Source organism: Excalfactoria chinensis, chromosome 1 (assembly GCF_039878825.1).
Source record: "Excalfactoria chinensis isolate bCotChi1 chromosome 1, bCotChi1.hap2, whole genome shotgun sequence".
NCBI lineage: Eukaryota > Metazoa > Chordata > Aves > Galliformes > Phasianidae > Excalfactoria > Excalfactoria chinensis.
The window spans coordinates 129,626,264-129,648,321 of record NC_092825.1 but is presented as its reverse complement, the minus strand read 5'-3'; the positions used below and the strand labels follow the sequence as shown (position 1 = coordinate 129,648,321).

Below are 22,058 nucleotides of genomic sequence, written 5' to 3'. Positions count from 1 at the left end.
TTCTCCATCCTTCCATACACTCCTTACTAGAGACCAGTTTTACTGCACAATCTTGAATTCACTTCATGCTTCCTTGCTTTCCTGTGGCAACTGACACTGCTGTTCATCCAGAAAACAAGAAAAAAAGGCCCCTCCAAGCTATATAAACAAAACCCCATAGAGTTTGTGTCTCCTACTCCTCGTTTTTCACGTCTGTTTTAACAAAGAAATTAATCCCTTCCTTTATCCTTTCACTGCACACAAACTTCAACATCTGTCATTTCTTTCCCAAACTGAGCCTGGCCTCATGAACAAGAGAAGCAATCCCTGCACAAATGAATAAGGCCACTTCTAGACCCATCTGTCTAAAACCTCTTCCTGCTACAGTGACAATCATACATATGGGTGTCAGGGGCTAAACACAGTTGGCTGAGTGCTTGGATTACACAGGACAGCTTTCTGGCTTTATTTTACAGTGTTCCCCCTTGCTTTTCGCTCTTCTCTCTTCCACATAGTTTATCACTAGAGCTAAACCATGGGGCTCTAGAGAACAAATTTAGATTATGAACGTGTACAACCACTGCTGCCATCTTTGTTGATATCCTCTATATTACCTTTATCGGAGAACTCAGCAATGAGCTTTGAAGGAGTTAAGAGACAGGGAAAGAGGTCTAGGAGCTCTAGAGAAAATATCCTCTTGTAGAAAAATGCCAAGAAGGTCAAGTGTTTTTACAGAGATACATCTGCTGACTTAAACAAAGGCATGACTGATCTCTCTCAGGAAACAAAGAATGCTTCCATACACCTAAGCGAGCCTGAATGTAAACTTAGTTTACAGTTCCAGTTTACTAGACCCTGCTCAAATTAAGTAATTACAACAGAAGCTGCCTACTTCCAAAATTAAGCTCCAAAAACGCTCTTGAGTAAGCAGCACTTCACACATTTTCCCAACTACATTAAGAAGAAATACGGTGCAACCTCCTCTGGGCTAAAAGCCAGCGTTTCTTGTATCTCTCATTTTTCTCCTGAGAAGACTCAGAAAAATGGCCAGCTGCTGAGAAAGCGACTCAAAGCTTCAAATAGCAAAACAAGGGTCACAAGATCACTCAGCCTGCAGCTTTACGACTATTCCCAGACTACTTCCTTACTTCCAAATAAAGCTCAGATATCTAAGTACATTTTAATAAGGCTTATTATATATATCTAAATGAATAACTTACTTGCAGGCTTAATTCATAGGAAATGTTACTTCTATGTAAACTGAACTCTTTTTCCCAAATCAATAGCAGTGTTAGACAAAACATAAGTAAATTTACTCCTTCACAATGCTAGCTGTTGGTTTACAAAATACCAAGATAGCACATTATTCCAAGTGAGGCAGAAAACCACGCAATAAATCAGTATTATAAAAATCAAGACTTAACCAACAGAAGGTCAGCAAATCATCTACACTGCACGCAGTGTAACAAACAGAAGGGTTGGCAAAACGTGTAGAATGTGTTAAATACTGAAATATTTACATAGAAAGTATATCAGGATGTTCCTAGAAGCAACTACGTTCATTAGAAGACACTTCACATTTGGAATAGCAGGATTTTTTCAAGGAATGAGCTGCAGAAGGAGTATCAACACAATTGCTGAACAACACTTCATTTTTCATAAACTCCAGATGATATAGATGAGTGGGTTGATAGGTCAAATGTCCTTCCTAATCAGAGCCAAAACACCATAATGGGACCAGCCAGGTTCCATTTTTCAGTTCCTGATTAAAGAAGTCATCGGTAGATTGAATTTCTTGCAGGCAAGTAAAGAACACTCAAAAGGAAATCAGTAATGAACAAAACATTAAAAAGTCCATCCTAAGAAAAAATATGTGCTTGTTAAAGATTGCCTTTCCTAAGTAAATAATAGAATCGAGCTCTAGTCTTGTTAACTAGTCTTGTTAATGCTACTGAGTAACAAGAACTACACCACACAGATGACTAAAAAATGAACTGGAGCTAACCATAACCTTGCAAAGGAAAGAAAAACAGAATCCAAGTTCTGTTTTTACAGGTACAGGAAAAGCTTGTCTACACAATTTCATTTCTCCTTGGAATGTAACTATAAGTTACCAAAGAAAACACCAGCAGACAGCTGTAGAGTAAGTAGAATTACACAGATACTACTTACCTGTATCACATTTCCAGCAGTTGCAAATGTCTGGTTTAATTTAAACGTGGTACGTCAAGTGAGGAAAGAAAACACAACTACAAATTATCCTAAGGTTATTGTTTTGAAAGAGTTCTACCATGCTGGTACAAGTCCCTTTTAACATTTTTAACAAAGGCTGGGCCTTAGAGGCAGCATCCCCACAGTGTAGCTTGAAAAACAGGAGCTAGTCTAGTCCATTAAGTCATATCTTCAAGGAAGTATCAACTATATCTTCACTAAGTACATTCCTTTTGTACTGTGGAACCCTTTTTAGAAACACTTCACTGTTAAAAAGTGAAGACCTTAACAACACATATGTTGCTAACTCTATAAACAAAAATATATATAACATATCCAAATCTGCTTGGATGAATATCAAATACCAAGACAACTATCGTCACATATGAGGACTGTATACAAAGCAGTAACAGAAGATACCTGAAGACTGGTAAAAAGAAGTGCTAATCCACTATCAAGCCTGCTGGACAAGTGGCTGATGGTCACCCACCATTCCAGTTCTCACTAGTCTGCCTTTGCTGCAGACTTCTCACCTCTAATGTGAGAGTGTGTGTGCATGGAACTTTTCAAAGCTTTATCCCACATGGGGACCCTTACGCCAGTAAAGCTCAACCATATCAGCTCTGCAGCTTAGCTCAACCCTGCTCGCTGCTCTGAAGTGTGGGAAGAGGGCCTGAAACCCGCCTTTGTCTCTTTGCTCTTCCTCCTGCTGGTACAGAAAGGTTGCAAGCAGTATCACTCCAGCTCTGAAAGATGAAGAAGGGAAGAGATGGAACAGGAATGGGTTGTGGGAGAGGGCCAGGCAAAGCACATGACATGAACTGGCCCATGCCAATACCAGCATCTCATTATTTTGGAATCTCGTAAATTGAGGATTGTAACATCCCCTGTGACACTGGTTTACTTTCCCTTGCTAGAGGAAAATCACTGTTTAGCATTTCACTGAGAGCGGTCTGCAGAAAGGAGCCTTGGAAAAACTTGCTTTTGCACAGAGACCATTGGAAACGATGGGATGAGCTGTACTGTTGCTGTATCTGTCTTTCCAAATTTTGTTTCAGGCAAAAGTAATCAGACCCAGTCTATTTTGACACCCTCTTGGGCAACTTCCTGAGATGTCATTTTCTGGCACTGGTAAAGCTTAGAAACAAACAATAAAACCTACTCGATTTCTAAGTGCTCATTAAATGCCGTCTGTGAGGTAATGGGAGAAGAAAGAGTAAGGGTGCAGCTCTGCAGTACGAAGAGCAGCCCCATGTAAGGTCACAGCACAAGCCTGGGTCAGAAGGGTGAGCTTGTCTGCTTGCTACCTACATCTGCTGCTGCAAAAACCTTTCCTTCCTTTAGCAGAAGAACAGCAGGCTCTGGCAGCAGGAAAAGGGTCAGGCTCCAGATAACCTCAGATGGGTTTCTGGACCACAGTGCTGCACACAAAGATTTGGAACAAAATCCAGTCTGTTGTTGATGAAAGCATAACAGAACTAATGAACACTGCATGGATTTGTAACTGCTACGCAGAGCAGAACTGATGTCTGCTCAGTCTCTATATGTGCAAACTAACAAACGCAAGCAGGTCGCAACCACTCAGTAACTGACAAAGCACCTTCACTTGGCACAGCGTTAACCCCTACCATTTTCTAAACTTCAATATGACCAAAAACCTTGGAACTTATCAGCCCTGAAATTTGTCTTGTGTCCCTCGGAAATACTTTGATATGATGAATGATGTCATTATCAGCCAGATGCTTTCCTTTCCACAGACAAATTGTGCTCTGCAGATGGAGAATCCAGGTGTGTTATTTTGAAACAATGCAAATTCATTATTCATCAGGAGGTGCTCTGGACCACATGCCAAGTTTCTCGGCTAGCTTTTGAGAAGTAACAGAGCAAAACCGGATAGGCTGTCTTGCCTGTCTGTGCTGTTAAGTCTGAACTTGGTGCTCTCACACTGACATAGGGAGGAAGTGTTGTCACCATTGTGGTTTCCCCCTGATGGGCAGCTAAATTCCACCATATTCTCTCACTCCTCCTCCTCATAAGAATAGGGAAAGAAAACATGAAGGGCAAAGGTTTGGGACAAGGCCACAGAGATTGCTCACCAATTACCACCACAGGCAAAACAGAATCAACAGAATCACCACCATAAGATATTTTATTTTCTATTCCTAACAGACTAGAGCAGTTAAAACTGTAAGCAGACTAAAAACACCTTCTTCCCATCCAACCTCTTCTACCTCCTCCCCTCAAGCAGTACAGAGGAAAAAGAAATGGAGGCAGCTATCAGTCTATAACACTGTCTCTGCCACTCTTCCATGGTTACTGCCGTTGTTCCACATGGGCTTCCCACAATGCTGTCCTTCCTGAGCTGATCCCCATGGGCTTCCCACAGGCTCCCCCAGCATGGATCCATGCCACAGGGCCTACCCTTAAGGCACTGCTCCACATGGGTCCCCATGAGCAGAGCTCCCCCAGCCCTCTTGTCCCACTGCAGGCTCCTCTCCACAGGCTGCAGCTCCAGCCTAGGGCTACTCCTGCAGGGCTCTCTATGGGGCTGCACCTCCTCCAGGCTTCATCCACTGCTGCCCCATGGGCTCCTCCATGGCAGCATGTGAGGAAATACTCTGCATGGTGCCCGTGGGCTGCAGGGGGACAGCCTGCTCCTCCATGGGCTTCTCCTGGGCTGCAGGAGCTTCTGCTCTGGGCCTGGAGCACCTCCTGCCCTCCTACTGCACAGACCTTGGTGCCTGCAGGGCCAGTTCTCTCAACTCTCCCAGCTGCTGCAGAAAACCAGTTTTCGCTTCCTTACTCTGCTCTTCCAGAGCACACCCAGCATTGCTTGAGGCTCAGCTCTGGCAGTGGAGGGTCCCTCTGGAGCAGGCTGTGACAGCCATGGGGCACTGCTGGGCTCTGCTCACAGCAACCAAAGCCCTAACATGTAAACTCAATACAGCAACAAAGCAGGATCAGGTTAGTAAATCTTCCTTTTTATTAACACAGACATTATTATGAAACATTTAAAACACTGGTAAACCATTCAATTCTCTGAAATAATTGTACCGGTAGGCACACAGCCTTAAGACTCTTCCCACTTTATCAAAACAGAGATTTCACATCTTTTCAAAACAACTGAGAGAGGGGAAACCTAAAACCCACCGTTCATTAAAAAAAAAAGAGGGTAACACCCATTTATTTCCTGCCTGTGGTGGAAAGCAGATATCAAGTCTGGAAGCAGCTTCTTCTTTTTAGATTTGCATACAGTCGTGCTTACAGTGGGGCTGCACAAAATGTGTCAGTGACTCATCTTCATGCTAGAAGAATTCAAATACCTACACACTGTTAATTTCAGTGTTGGGCAGTGGGTATGCAATGCTCTTAACTGTTCAACAGAGCAGGCATTTCTATCAGTCACTGGAGTGCTATCACCCTAATACAGTTGCTCCTAAAGACAAATTGCTTAACCTCATTTTATCTTCAAGCCCATATACTTCAGAAAAGTAACAATTAACATCGGAACCAGTCAAGTTCAGCACAGTTTGCTCCCTGCATATATAAATTAATGCTTTTTATAGAACAGGAAACAGACAGACATGGGGAAAGACCACGGCAACTTCCACAATATTATGAAAGTAGGGCAAAAGAAAGCAAAAGTAACACATTCCCAGCTTCCTCTGATGATCTGGGATCAACTGTCAAACAGGACTGAATTTAGTAGACCTAATTCAAAAGCTTGTGGTGAAATCCTGGCTCTGCTGAAGTCATGGCAAGCCTCCCACCCTGGCAAGGCCAGGATTTCATTCATGAAGCCTGATGCCTGGAATACAGATGCTGCTTTCAATGGGAAGGTGCTGACAAAGGAGTAGCACACAGTGCCCTGGATATATTCCTCCAGCTAAAATAAAGCATTTTAGAGCCAGTAGTAATTTCCAGCAACAAAAGTGATTTCCAGAGATTTCCACCTACAAAATGATTATAGATGTACTCTCCAAATATACCTATAGGCAATGTTTTCCACTCATGATGTACAGCCCACCAACTGATGCTTATATTGCTTCACACTCAAGAACAGGCGTACTTCAAAAGAATGAAAGGCCTGGATAAGCAAAATGCTAATGTAGTAGTCAAAGAAAGGACTTCTGGCGTCTGAGGAAAGTATTTCTCATCATCATGAAATTTTTCGCACAAGTCCTCGAATACAGAAGGTTAAAATGTGAGACAATTCGCTTCCATGATGATGGTATTCTCTCTTTTACATACTTTTGATAACTCAGTAGATACATTTCAGATACATCAAAGCTCTTACGAGAAGGAAAGGAAAACGAGCAATTTTCAAGTTGTCATGTCAGGTTTTACTCGTGTGTTTTTTTAGGTCTTCTTCTAGACCCCAATGAATTTTACATAAGACCTTGAGCATGACTGGCTTTGAAAAAGCACTCTATCAATTAATACTGAGAACTCTGTTGCAAGAGAACACAACCATTTTACATTTGTCATTGATGTGGAGGAAGCAACTCAAAGGACACTTGAAAATGGGATCTTTTTAAAGCAAGAGCCTGTACAGGAAAACATGGCAGAATGCAACTCTCCTTGTATTTCTCCCCCTCTTACTGACTATATTGTTTGGAACATGCAAGTGCATTTTGCTATTAGTCAGAATGTCTCTGGTTCTTATCATACAATCATATCATAGAACAGCTTGGATTGGAAGGGACCTCAAAGATCATCTAGTTCCAACCCAACCGCCATGGGCTGGGTAATCATTTCACTGATTACATACACACAAAGGGAATCTGGATTCAAGCTTCACAAACATATTTAACTGTGAAGGGCTCAAGTTACCATGAAAAAAAACAACCAACAAAAAACATATGAAAACTGCCAAGAGACCTTTGCTGGTTTTGAAAGGTCAGATGTGTGCTTGGGATCAGTCCCCACTGAGAACATATGGACCCCTGGGAGCACCTGTCATCTACTGCCCCAGGCAAATAGTGAATCAGTTATTGTCAAGTAAACTTCTGCATGTGGAGGAAAGGCAATCATTCACGGATCAGGAGACACATACACACAGCAGCACAGCAAATTTTTGCTTCCAATTATCAAAATGCATGAGAAAATGGCAAGTCCTGAAAGACAAACAGCTAATGAAGTCACATCCAAAGGGAAGTGTGCAAGACCGTGCTTTCACTGAGTGCAAACAGCTTATCAAGTTCGGTCTTCTGCTGCTAATCCTTCCACCCTCGACCAAGGCTTCACGATTGGTTTAATTACTGCACTGAGATAGATAGGTAATGCTCAATCTGCACCCCTGGACTGAGTTGCTGCAGAGCTTCTCTACCACTTGGCACACTGAACAGCAGCAGGTGGCTTTTTGGCCACTTTTTGCCTAGATGGATAGTGTCCTCTTTTTTCTTTCAAGATGAGCAATCATGCAGAACTTAGGTATGTCTTCCTGCCAAACAAGGAATGCATGTGGCAATAAAGCATCTGACAGCAGGGCTCATAACCATGTAGACTGATGATTAAGCAGTCCTATTGTCAGTAACATTCTCATCTACAATAAAATTTATTAGTCTTAGCTTGACTCCTGACAACACAAAACATCTTTGCAAGTCAGTAAGAATTAGCAGAGTTGGAAAAGCATAAGACCCATTGCAAAGCCCCAAGCTAAATATCTCAGCAACTGTGTCTGATGCCGTTATACATTATCAGTGACATTTTGATTACAGCATCAGAATAATTGAAGCAGTAGCTTCCAAGAAAAATTTGTGGACATCGTACCATGGAATTGTTAAGGCTGGAAAAAAACACTAAGACCATCAGCTCCAACTGTCAACCCATCACTGCCATGCCCACTAACCGTGTCCCACAGTGCTAGAACATCCACATGGTTCTTGAACATCTCCAGGGATGGCAGCTCTTAAAAAATGCACTCCACTTCCATTAACACTAGAATTCAACACTGCTACTCATTTCCATTTGCAAAAAAAGAATGTGATTTTCCTATCATATATCAGCCTCTATGTATGAAAACAGAGAGAAGTATTTCCATCTGAAAATATGTATCACCTCCGTAACTCACAGAAGTGAAGTCTAAACCACGTCAATAACAAAACGTTCATTATACGCATTAGACTGCAGATAGCCAGCTAAAAATAACAGTTTTACATCAGAAATGCTGCTATCCACAGTTTCAAGTCAATCCTTCTGTTCTCAGTATCAAGGCTGAGTGTGTCCCAGGGCAGAGTATCTGAGAACCAAGGCACCCAAGATCATTAATATTTCATTAATACTTTAATAATCCACTGATTCTAAGCTGGTTTGCAATTTCTGATTGTGCAATTGGTGTGCTTAAAACCTGGATATTTCCAGGCTTGGCAAACAACAATTCTACACGAGCTTAATACCTAGTTTCTTTCATATCATGGCCCGATGATTAGAGAGAATTAGAAACCAGACTTTTTTTGTTTTGTTTGTTTTAAATTCATCACTCTGACTTGTATGACCTCAAGCAGGTCACACTCTCATTGACACTTAGTTCTCACTCTATTCAGCATGTGGGAGTGACAGTAGCTTGCCTCAATGCAGTGCTCTGATGCATAACTAAATAGCCATAAAGTGCTCTATGACATGGAAAACAGTATTAAGGTCACTGACTGACTAAAAGAGAAGTAAAATTCAGGCACTTCCTGGCACGTTTCAGTGTTTATCCCCTAGATATGCAGCCAGTGGAGATAACTGCTAGAACGATAAACCTACAGTTGCCACATTAATATTACTCTCTGATTATTGGTATTAGTATGATTCATTACAAGTGTTAACCACCTAAAACTTCTTAAATGATTTTGCTAAAAATTGGAGAAAAACTGAGTAACGCTGCATACTTAATATTATACAAATACTCTTTTCTCTTATAAATGCATAAGTAAGTGTTTAGGAAAAGGCTGTATACTGACATACCACAAGTTTAAAAAAAACACAAACAAAAATACTCACTCATTTGGCTATCTTCCCATACATAAGAATTTCTGCAAAATACTTACAGATTTGTTCCCACTGTTTGAGAAAGCACAAAGCCCTCGTGTTGGCTACTTAATATAAAGACTGCTGAAAAATTAAGTAAGTGGATAGAACCATCAGAGTGCTACTCATTGTCAAACTATTTGTAATAAACGTTTCTCACAGAACGCAGAAATTGCTTTTAACTCCTGGGCTCTTGTAAAGAAACAGTGGAAGTGATAAACTGTGTAATTACAAGCAGGGAATACACTTTCCAGCAAACATCGTGCTCTTCTTCTCTCCAAAAACTGATTGCAAACATTTCAGTTCACAGTCCAAATTACCTATGCTGTTCTAGAAAGTACCCTGGGTCTAAAATGATTCCTCAAGCTCATTCTGCATAAACATTATGCCAAAATAAACTATGCAGAATCATCCAAATATCAATGTTTTTCAACTGATCATAGGATCATAGAATCACTCAGGTTGGAAAAGACCTTAAAGACCCTCAAGTCCAACCACAACCTAAACAGACTATCCTAAGTCTAACAACCCTCCACTAAATCCCTGAGCACCGCATCCAAACAGGGATGGTGACTCAACCACCACCCTGAGGAGCCTATTCCAGTGCTTATCAACCCTTTCTATAAAGAAGTGTTTACTGATATCCAACCTAAACTTAACATGGCACAACTTGAGGCCATTTCCCCTCGTCCTGTCACCTGTCACCAGTGAAAAGAGACCAACCCCACTCATGCTGTGAGTACCTTTCAGATATTGGAAGAAGGCAATCAGGTCTCCCCCCTCAGTCTCCTTTTCCCCAGACTAAACAGCCCCAGTTCTTTCAGTCACTCATCACAGGGCATATTGTCCAAGCCCTTCACAAGCCTTGTTGTCCTTCTTCAGACCTGCTCCAGCATCTCAATGTCCTTTCTGTACTGAGGTGCCCAAAACTGAACACAGTACTTGAGGTGAGGCCTCACCAATGCCAAGTACAGGGGCAGGATGACTTTCCTAGTCCTGCTCACCACACCATACACTGTATGGGCATACATTATAAAGAGGAAGATTTTGTATCTGTCAGGAAATAAACACACTAAATTTATTGTTTTAAAGTCACTGTCACAAGAGGCTCTGAGGTAAGAAGAAAGGGAGGCAAGGGTAAACAAGATAGACTTCAATGTTAAAAGGCTATTAAAAGCCTTTCCATCACCATTGGCATCGAAATGCGGCATTAAAGAAGATCAATATTCTACAAGAGAATGTTACAAACTGAACAGGCTGTCATGAGGCTTTCTTTGCATCACATGCACAACAGTTTATTATCTGTCACTCCAAATAAACAGAGAACCTACCCTTCAATATGTTGTTGCATACGCTTCACTGTACATAACCACACTACGTACTGCAACAATTGTGCAGGGTGTCATTTTTTGACCTAGTATGGACAGACCAGTGTGCAAACTGGAAAGTCATTATGTTATTTCTAACCCCAACACACACTTACCTAAGCAGCATTTCCCACTACACTTACTGGAGTTTGTTGCACAGGTCAGACAATATCTGAGCTCCTAAGCAAACACTGTAGTTCAAAAGTGGGTTTGGTTTCTATTGTTTTGTTGTTGCTGTTGTTTTTAAATAGAAAAAATTGCTAGTGTAACTGAATTATACACACTTAATATTCTGCTACACCATTTTAAACTTGTTTTTTGGCCGAGATGTATTTGTTGCCAATCCTGTGACAACCTGCCTATATAATCCTTTAAGATAGTATCTGTGCAGGTACTGGCTCAACTGCCTGAGGAATCAACAGTTATTTATGTTTTGAAGCTATTTGATACCTAGCAGATAACCACACTCTTCCTTGAATTAGTAATCCTGGTAGTCCACTAAGTTTTAATTATTTCTGCAAGCAGAATCCTGGCCCCATTGACTTGAGCACACTCATAATTCGGCCTATGCACAGACACCCCACACAAGCTGCACATATCAATGAAACACAGGCTATACTAATGAGCAGTACTTCCCTTGCAGTGATGCAACACACCTGTACTTGAGCCACAGAACCCGTGAAGCTATTACATGGCCCTGTTACAAACACTCCTTTGCCAAGCTCATCTCACCTGTACTTCTGAGTCGGCATCAACATGCTGGAGTTGAAACCAGGTGTCTCTGTTATGATACTTCTGCAGATCTTCTTTCTGAATAGCTACCTTTCCTGTAAATAAAACAAACCAGAAGCACAGTTTAAGATATGCTATAGCTCCCCTAGAGTACATTTCCATCAAAAACGGGTTTCAAACACTGATGGCTTACTCAAAAAATTCTTCAAAACAAGCAAAGATTTCTTCAGAGCGTTTTTTCTTTTTTTAAGCACAGTACATAATTCTTTCCCATTAACACCTTTTTCCACTTCATATTATAAAAGACTTTAGAATTCCTAACATCATACATCACAGACTGAAGCACCGCGCTGTGTGGGTGAGTTTGCAAGCAGGCCTGTAGTAAAAATATTATTACTTCTTGGACATGACAATTAAATGTGTGGTGGAAAAAGCTCAAAAATGGCTGGAGGTTGATGGGGAAGGTGTGTGTTTGAGACTTTTGATGGATATGCCTGTAAGAATCCCAAAATAAAGTTCCAAGTGTGCAGTTATTGTAAACAACACTTTGCTATATTTTTATAGGAAAGATGCAGCAAAAACAGGTTTCCAAGGCTCCCCAAATCCACACAGCTTGTCTGAAATCCAGAAGTTCCTGTCAGTCTCAAATTAACCATGATATTATGCTTCTCTATCCGCTCAAATTTTGGCCTTTGCAGAGTGTTCCCCCTGGCCCTCCCATCTGCTGGGCTGCTTCCATACACTCTGCGGCAGCTGCTGCTGCATTCTTCCAGCACACTCAGACTACTTTTGGTGACGCTTTCCAGACTTTCAGTCCCAGTTAATAAACAGGTCAGCCACCCTACCATGGCTGCCCTCCTCAGCATCTGACATGGTTTCTGCTCTTGCTTCCACAAAGCTTCTGCCCCGTTTCTCCCACAGCTTGCTCCCTCTGCCCCCGGCACACTCCTCCCCTTCTCATCCTATGCAGATTACCAGATCCATCTCCTAGTAAGCTTTACACCAGAGATTACCGTAGCAGATTAAGTGCACCACAAATGCAGGATTAGTGATTGAAATTACTTAGAAGAACAGTAAATTATACAGACCTACAAAGCAACATGGCAGAAAGGTTAAACGTGAAATGTGCTAAAGAGAAGACATGCTGCTGAGAACCTCTGCAATGATGGCTGTGTATTTTCACAGCTATTGCTTTTATTCTCCAACTACACTGGTATGTGTGTAACCCAGTTTCTCTAAAACACTTGGTCAGAGGAATATGTTTTCAAGGCATGACTCTTCAGTAATTGCTGTGAACTTTACCTGAGATTGTTTACTTTCAGTGCTTGCCATCCTTACTGCGCTCTTTAGTCTCCTGCAGAAAATCCCTCAGCTGACTGCAGGGTAACACACACTTCACAGGTGTGTGTTGCCAGTAGCTTTCAATCACTTTCACCCCATCTCCTCCCCCAAAGGGAGGCTCTTTATGGAAAGCTCAGGGATGATTTCAGCAACATCAACACCTGCACAGAACTGAAAAGGTGTGACCATTTCCTCTTCTAGTAAAGGCTCCCTGAACTCGGGATGGTGAAGCCAACCCAGGCAGGTCCGACTGCATGATCAGCTAGTAGGAAGCACAACAATCTGTGCCTCCAGCTCCAAGAGAGTTAACGTGGCAGCACAACTGTTTTGATTAGGAAACCAAAGAGGACTGTTTGCTCTGCACACAAGCAATTCTTATTAACTAGTGAAACTCATTGGCCAAGCTGGATGGAACCCAGGGCTTTTCACTGCATACTGAGTGATCCACAAAGAAGAAAAATCTAGTGGGAAAATGTATGTGTGTTGGCAGGGGTTGGTGGAGAGTAAAGAAAGGACCTATACTTCAGCTAGTATAAACATACATAGAAGTACATTACTGACTGGGTGGATGGTTTAATATGTCCTGTTTAATAATTCTATGCATAGCAGCAGCCTACAGAATGTCTATTTATAACTCCCAGTCTGTAAGGGCCACGTCCACACACCTACCCAAGCTACGCTTTGGCACCACAAGGCTCTCAAAGGCCCAGTGCCAGCACTGAGAACAGTTGGGTCCCACCCCACTCCTTATAGCCTTGCTTGGTCTCCCAGTTGGCCAACGCAGCAGCTCAAACAACTTCTGGGCTCAGAAGAACTGGGTTACCTCTAGGCGGACAAGCACAAGCTGTCAGCACCTGTCATTAGCACTGATACCACATGGTAAAGGCCTGCGGTTCTCCTTGAAGATAAATCTGATGCCAGAGGTCCAAAAGGTTTACTGCCACTCACTTAACAGGACTTTTTCTCTTCGAGATTCCTCAGCACGCTCCCAAACTCAACCCTATTGCACAACACTCCTTCTCAAAACCTGGGCTGCTGCCAGATGGCAGTGACAGACTCCAAATCTTCTCTCTGAGGCAACCCATCATTTATGCTGGTTTCCTCAGAGCCACCCAGGGCTGCAGAAAGCTTGCCTATGTTAGCTCATGCTTTTAGACACTGCACAAGAGGAGGCAGGAGACAGAAGAGCATGCGGAGTGATATTTAGTCACTTTAGTTACAAGGTTTTAAAAGTAAATAATCTTCTCAACCAACAGAGGTTAGGTAAAAGCATTCTTCTAATTTGAACTAATTCATTTCTCAATGTCCAGTACTCATCGGGACCTCAGGCTGGGGAGCATGGGGCAATCCACACACTCTTCTGCATGTTCTTCATCCAGATGACAGTTATTTTTCTATATTCCCCAAATTCACACAACAGGTTTTCACTGGCATGTTTAAATCCTAAGCCTTGCATTCAAAACAAAGATGAGACATTCCACGCTTGATGCCTTATTCCTGGGAGTCAATTTAGCAGAAAAAAAACCCCAAAGCACTAGCAACCTGTTCTTCCAAACACACAGCCAGCACTTGGTGAATGAAGGCACTACTCAGGCCCTTTGCACCTAAGGGTGCAAAGACCCCTCCTTTCACTACCATGCACTTTTGTCCCTGCAGCATGCCAGATTGAAACTGCTGAGGAAACCAACTTCAGAAACACCAAACAGCAAAAATAAACATACTGGAGGAGGCGAAGGTAGGAGCAAATAAGTTTCAGGGGTCATGTGTGGGCTGACACATAGATCATTTCAACCAACCTGCTTGACAACTGATGTCATATTGACACAGTGGGAAGATTTGGGGAGAAGGTTATTAATTTGGGCACAGAGGCAGAAATAAGCAGAGATGGGTATAGATTTCCGGCCTCACCTCCTGAGAAAGTGTTGTGAGCACAGTGCACCCTCCACACCTGTCCCTCACTGGAGTTCCAATTGCTCTTCCCAGGCAAGTCAATGCAGGCCAATGGCTTGCCCTTGCACTTCTCTGGGCTTCATTAAGAGCTTAACATTTCCATACCAAGACTAGCATGGCATTTGTAACTCAGCTCCAGCACTCTCCATTCAGTTGTAGCAACCTTCTCTCTGGGCTATGGGCTGGTGACAAAAGGACAGGGCAATAACTTGAGGATTACACCTCACCTTTTAATACTCTTTTGCAGATCTGCAGAGTGTTGTTTGCCTCACAGCTGAGGGATCTGAACACTTCTGCCAGCTCCTAGATGTATGCCTTTACAGAAAAAGAAGTCAGATTGCAATAGGACAGGAGTTTGTCATTTTAAAAGGGCACGAGGTTCTATCTGAAAAACCACCTGACATTTATTTTTACAGAACCCCGAAAAGACAGCATTTCAACAGCTCCAGAATCTTCTTTGAATTGTCTTGAGATACTTACACACTGAAAACAATGAAACTTTGCATATGGCTGCCAAGTGAACAGAAGCAATGTATTGGTTGTTAATATACAGATGGTAGCAAACATACAGAAGGAATAAGCAAAGGAAAACTCACCAGTGGTGGTGCCTTGGCTGAAGAAGCTGGGGCAGTCCTCACTGGAGAGTGATCTCCAAGAGATGCTGCCTCAGTGGGAGTCAGCCCTTAAATGAGGTCTCAGAGGGGATGGAGTCGAGCTCCACCCCTTCCGGGAGCACAGCTACATCACTCTCACCTGTGCTCCCACAGCTGACCCCATACTTGCCTCAGCTGATTAATCAGAGGTTCAGGCTGTGATTACCAATCTCCCACACAAGCAATAAAATGCAATGTTTTTTAATACAATATCAACATTGTCTGTAGGATTGTTAATTATATATACTATATGTAATTTATAGCAAAGGCTTAGGTCTGAGTCACATGTTAAGAGGTCCCAAATGCCTAATTGATTCAGTCTTCTCTAATGTCTGAGTAGGGACTACTTCACCTCCTATGTCCTGCAATATCAGGCAGTAAGAGGTCATGGGGAACAGTTCAGAAGTTGCTTTCTGCTAAGTACACAGACCCACTATATCACTGAATTCATTTAAAATAATTGATCTGAGGGTGCACAAGGAGAATCACTTTCATCAGCTGGAAAGACTAAGGACAAATCAGAATTGATTTGAATCAGCATTTTAGGCTGTGAACGGCTTCCATAACCTTGAAATCTCCAGCCAAAAAGCACTGCAAACTATTCCAGGCTATGTGGAATTTTATAACTATCCTTATAAACGATTAGTTGTCATGAAATAGAGAAACGTGAAAGTAAAAAAGGGGTAGATGCTTGCAGTGCTGAAGAACTCTACAGTAAATTTGCTTTCTCCTCCTGCAACATGGAAAAATATTGATATAAGTCATCTCTCTAGCTGAGGATTAGAAAGATGATAACGGAAATTGGAGGCAACAGGTCAGAGAGCCTTAGAAGCAGCAGAATGGCTCCTTCCTGGCTCCTGTGTTGCACACCAAGAAAAGCAAGTACTACCAGACCACCATTGCTAAGAATTAGTGGTAACAATGGCAGGACACTTACAGCATAGCAGCAGCATAGCCTACAAAGACGACTGAGGTAGACTACACTCATAACCCCACTTTCATCTGTTTTTTGAATAATTAGTCCTAGTATAAGAACATAAGACTTCTGATACCTATTTTTCCCCTTCTTGGGATTTGTCTTGAATAATAAGGCAGAGAAGAGTAGGCTTGTGATTAAAACACAGCTTCTAACCTTAAAAGAAGTAAGGTGCTGCACTACATGAACTACCCTCTACCATGTTAGCTTTGCTGCCTTATACCACAATTTCTACTCTCCCCTTTGCCTCCTTGAAGAACTAGCTGCATAACCACACCAGAATAAGCTCTCTGCCAACTGCTGTCTGGGACCTTTAAATGAATCTACATTTGAGAAACGTGGTATGGCTAGTCCATGGCTTATCCCCATTGAAGTGTAGTTGCTGTCATTTGCCTTGCCTCCAGCAGGCGCTCACGCTCCTGAGCATGCTGCTTGCATTGCACAGCCAAGTCCTCCAGCATCAGCCTCTTCCAGTTACTTCCACCAGCAGTCACCGCTATTAAGTTGTCTTCACAGATTCAGTCTTCTCTTAGTTCAAGCAAGACTTAAATCCAACAAAGGCTGCTTAACATCTCCTCCTTCTGAGATATGTATTGAAGAAAACACAGCAGGCCCAACTCAATCTATGCTATCTAGAGGGATGCCTGCGATGGAAAGATAGATCTATGATATCTCAAACGCAAACACTATGAACACTGTCATTTGGTAATAGCAGGGGACTGTGTAAAAGGACAGTCCAGGTTCTAAGTTTTGTTTACAATATGCACTTGTAGAAGGAAAAAGGAAAAAATACGCGTTTTTGAAAGCCCAATTTTGTTTTCCTGCTTTTATGATCATCTGTTCTGCTAAAAGATCTCGTGAGTGCACCCTAACAAATTATTCTCATATTCTCATGTTTATTTCAGGCTTTCCACACAACTGTAGAGAATCTTCTGAGGATAATTCCAGTTTTACAGTTTTCCAAGACTTGTCACTGTGGGACACAGTCATCTGTTTCCTTTATTTCATTAGTAGCTATATTTATACCACGCCGAGTAGATATCATTCCCATGTCATCCAGCAGTACACCACAGAAATAGTAAACCAAGTTTTGACTTCTGCCTAAGCAGAGGACAAAGGGAACAGTTTTCTACTACAATACTGATCTCTACTTTCTGTTTATTTGCAGATCTTTTCCTCTCTTACCTATCAAGAAGCGTAGGTTAGCAAGAAGATTCTTTTTCAATTTTCCTTTAAACCCCCAAAATATTCAAATGATGATGGTTCACTTATATTTGGCAACAATTACCCAAAAGCCATAGACAGCTGGATTGTAGGAGAAACTCTACAAATGACCTCTTCAGCCTTGAAAGTGCTTATTAACAAAGGCACAGTCACCTATAATATGCAAACCTCAAACAACTTTCAGTTCCAGTGTGTTCTCATTCTGTGAGAATGTCTATCACCTACAAATTTGGTTTCATCTAATTTAGCCCAAAGCATATTAGTTTAATTACCTCTGCAGGCACTTTTTTCCCTCCTATTGTCTTACTTCACCTCAACTAGTATTAAGCAAAGCTACAGCCTGCCAGAATACAGAGGCCCCATGACTTTCAATTTGGTGTACAGCACACCTAATAACCTCTATAAATTGACTTACAGCAGTGAGTTGTAGTAAATGTAATTAACAGAATGACTTATTAATCTTCCCTCTGTTAGCCTTCTAGCCCTGCACTGAAGAGCTTATGCATGTGACATCCATGGTGTGGGTTTTTTTCCAGTAAAATTTCACACCCACTAGGACTGCAACCAAACCACCCCCTCAGTCAGGAGTAACCCAGGTGTATGAAAGAAAGTTCATACTCCCCAGTGCAGTAACAGAGGCACAGGATCCAGTGCATTTCTTTCTTTCCCTCAGAGCTTCAGAGTAACTTCATTTTATTCAGTTCAGGATCATGCTTTATATAGATGTTAGCAAGTCAGTTACATGCATCTGTTACTAAAATAAATGAAGTGCTGGGGAGCAGGGAGCTGCTACTCCTACTTTGTAATCTGAAAACAAACCAAAAGAGTACCTACATTTAAACAGTATTCACCTTTACTTTCAGTAGTACATTTCCTACTCAAGGCATCTCAACGTTCTATACGCATCAGTATATCAAGCATCAGACACTAACAGTCAAGGCACACATTATCAACAGACAGCTTAAGACTAATTTATTTGCACAGTAACCGTATACTGCACATTTTAACTAGAAAAATCGTATTTCATATCCTCTGAGATGTGCATTTCTTCCTTATATTTGCATTTCAACTGGTGTCCAAAATTCTTCCAAGACACAGCTGTTCCAGATCTGTATTTTTAGCAAACAAAATCCTACATGACTTAGCAAATTATTGTTAGGGAAACACAAATGTAACAAACAAACATGCAAACTCAAAGATATCTCGTATCTCAACAATCCTCCCATCCTGTATGCCAAAACACTTCAGTATGTTCCAAAAACATATCTGCTACACGTGCTCCAGTTTCTGACTATGTCTGCTTCTCCTCGGAAGTTTCTATCAGAGGTTTCAGGGGGTTCTTGTTTTTCATTGTCTTGCCCCCACTCCTTCCGGTTTTGGTAACTTAAGCATTCTCATCTGTCACACACAGACTTGCATTTTGAATGTCAAGAACTTATCATTACCAAGCTGTACTTCATATTTGAATAAATAAGAATATGCCCACTCTGAGCTCCAGACACCCTGGAAAGCAGTAATGCAGCATCAAGAGAAAGTTCTGGCAAAATTAAATAGTGATTCAAAAGGAACTTTACTAGCCAGCCATCTTCAAAAATAAAAATCACTACTTAAATTCTCACCCACACACACATTCTCTCTCTTTCCCTCTTGAAACCCGCTCAAAACCAGCCAAACAAACAACACAAGCACATGTCTTGTACGTGCCATATCACACAGGAAACGTAGGCAAATCCACAAGCTAAGAAACACCAAACTTAAAACTAGTCCCCCTAGATGGAAGACACAACTCCCAGTTCCCTTCTTCGAGAAAGTTCACTGCTGGATGAGCACGGGTAACCACGTTTTCTTCAGCAGAAATGTCTCACGATGACATAATAAAACAATCAATCTCTATAATGCAAACAAAGGGCCCTATTCATAGGATTCAGCATTTCAGTGGAGAAGAGCTTGTTCCAGCATTAAGCTAACCAGGCTTTTTCAGCAGGGACCGCTTCCTAACCTCCCTTACTCAAGTCTCCTCAGAAAAGTCTCTAAAGAGTTGAAAGTTCATATTGAGTAGCTCTTCTTTTTAAATACTGTCAGAAAGTGACAGTAATTCTGGATTTCTCTTCTCTCCAGTGCCTTTCAGATATTTGCAACGTTTCCACATCTTTGAAATGCTCTTTACAACATGCCTATGATAGGGAAGGAGGAAAAAAGATGGACAAGAGGGAAAACTCAGGCTACAATAGCTTCCATAAAGAGGTATTAAAAACCAGAATGATTTTATTTTTTTGTTTTAAATCTAACCTGATTGATCTTTCAATAATCCAAAAAAGGTCTCTCTGTATCTTGTGCACAGTTTTCTTTTCACAAGCTGCTCTCAGCAGCTTTCAGAGAAGATTGCTCCAGAAGCTCATGAAGAATTGCCCTCCAGTGTCAGAGCTTCATTATTAAAACAGGAACTAAGGAAACATGGAGAAAAGGAGACAATTTGCACTTCTCTGTTGGCAGTTTCATGGGTCTGTCTTGTGCCAAGTGTTCAAAACCCCTTGTTTTGAGAGAAAGTAAAGCCCTTAGCAAGAAAAATACCAGCCCGTGGCCTGCCAACTCATGGGACACTGCAGCTGCAGAAAACTATGACGCATATGAGATAAGATGACTTCAACACGAGAAACTGAGAAGTAGAAAGAAAGGTGGTTTTGCCTCCATGTTACAAGAAGAAAACTGAAGATCAGAGAGACCAAAAAGCTTTCCTAAAGCTCGCTCAATAATCATACACTGACCACCTTTCTCCCCAGGATGCGTACACCAGAGCTAAACATTAATTTTCAGTTATCTCACCTCCACCCCAATACTTTACCTAATGCTTTTTCTGCTAAGTACATGCATGTCCAGACACAAATAGGAATTCTTCCTGTGTAAAAGCATTTCCTCAGGAATAGGCAGTTTAAGTTGCTACCACATAGTTCTGCAGAGTAAAACTGACCTATTTCACTATGCCCAAAAGATGGAATTCTTCCTTCTTAAGTGAAGTGCTCTTGGCCCACAGCTTTGTCTGTTGCTGTTCTGTATTTACTTATTTATCTTTCACTGTGCTCTTCCTCAGAAACAAACACACATTTTACCTCAAGTAGGAAAGTTATAAGCACCAAGCACCATAGTGAGGTGTGTGAGGAGCAGCTGAGGCCCCTCGATGTGCTCAGTGTAGAGCAGAGGAGCTGATGGAGGCCTGATGGCGGCTGCAGCTCCTCACAGGGAGCAGAAAGGCAGCACTGAGCTCTGCTCTGTGTGACAGCGACAGGGCACGAGGGAACGGCATGGAGCTGTGCCAGGGCAGGGGCAGCTGGGGGGCAGGGAAAGGGGCTGCACCACAGGGCGGTGGGCATGGAACGGGATGCACAGGGCTGTGGGCACGGCCCTGAGTGTCAGAGTTCACAGAACATTTTGACAGAGTTCTTGGTCATACAGTCTGATTTTTGGGTGGTCCTTGTGGAGTCAGAAGTTGGACTTGATGGTCCTTGTAGGTCCCTTCCAACTCAGGGTATTCCATGCTTCTATAGAATCTGTTTTTACTGTCAAGTTTTACACTGGAAATTCAGCAGAATCTGGACAGCTCAAAAAACAAGAAAGTCCTTAATTCCTGATAGCTGATACTTGTTTGTGACTGAGGGAAATGCATATTTACTCATTTTAAATACATACATGCATCAACAATACACAGCTAAGAGAAAGTTTCAGTTTAAATTAAGCTGATATATCTGAAAACAACAGAATACTTAGCAGTAGATTAACATGTTATACAAAACAGAGAGTAACACCTTGCCTAAGAACTCCTTTAGTGAAGGTTAATCCAGTTTCCACTAACTTTACTGAGCTTTGAACCAAGCTTTATAAATCCCTGACACAGGACAGTGAATATCACCAGAAGTCTCACCGTGGTGCAAAATGCAACATCCACAAAAAGAAGAATGCAAAGCTAAGGCTCTTACCAACCTCTCTAAATCCATGTCTTTGACCATGCAGGTCAAAGGGGAAAAAAAAAAAAAAAAAGAAGAAGAAAAAGAAAGAACTGCAAAGTTCTATACACAGATGATCGCAATTAGTGACAAAGAATTCCTTAGTGGGTATGTAAAATATATAACAAGAAGTTAAACAAAAAGAAGCTAGCAGTTGCATGACATACAGAGAGACCAGCATCACTACTTTACGCATATTAACATTACTGCTTTTTATAGCATTATACACAGTATTGCTCAGCATCAATATAGCCATACTATACTATACTTTTTTAAAATGACAGTCAGGTACAACTTCAAATTTAAAAATGAGAAACTGAAATTAAAAAGGAAAAAAAGCCACAACAAAAACAAGCAAGCAAAAATGATGCCCCATCTCTGAAGGCATTTAAGGCCAGGCTGGATGCGGCTCTGGGCAGCCTAGTGTGGTGGCTGGTAACCCTGCACATAGCAGGGAGGTTGAAACCAGATGATCACTGTGGTATTTTTCACCCAAGCCATTCTGAGATTCTATGAAAAACAGTTAAAATAACTTCAAATGAAAACTCTTCCTCTCAGAGATAATTATTAAGCTTCTAGAGGTTTTCACAAGACCTTTATACATACAGAGATA

At 41.7% G+C, this 22,058-nt stretch overlaps 1 protein-coding gene across 3 annotated transcripts in view; it reads right to left on the bottom strand.

The window, feature by feature from the left end:
* The window catches only part of RASA3 (RAS p21 protein activator 3), a 167,716-nt gene that overhangs the window by 59,298 nt on the left and 86,360 nt on the right, over positions 1 to 22,058 (bottom strand). For all 3 annotated transcript variants that reach the window (XM_072345786.1, XM_072345767.1, XM_072345776.1), the window contains exon 4: positions 11,304 to 11,398. In XM_072345786.1, coding sequence (XP_072201887.1) covers positions 11,304 to 11,398 — 95 coding nt within the window. The remainder of the gene's footprint in view (positions 1 to 11,303; positions 11,399 to 22,058) is intronic.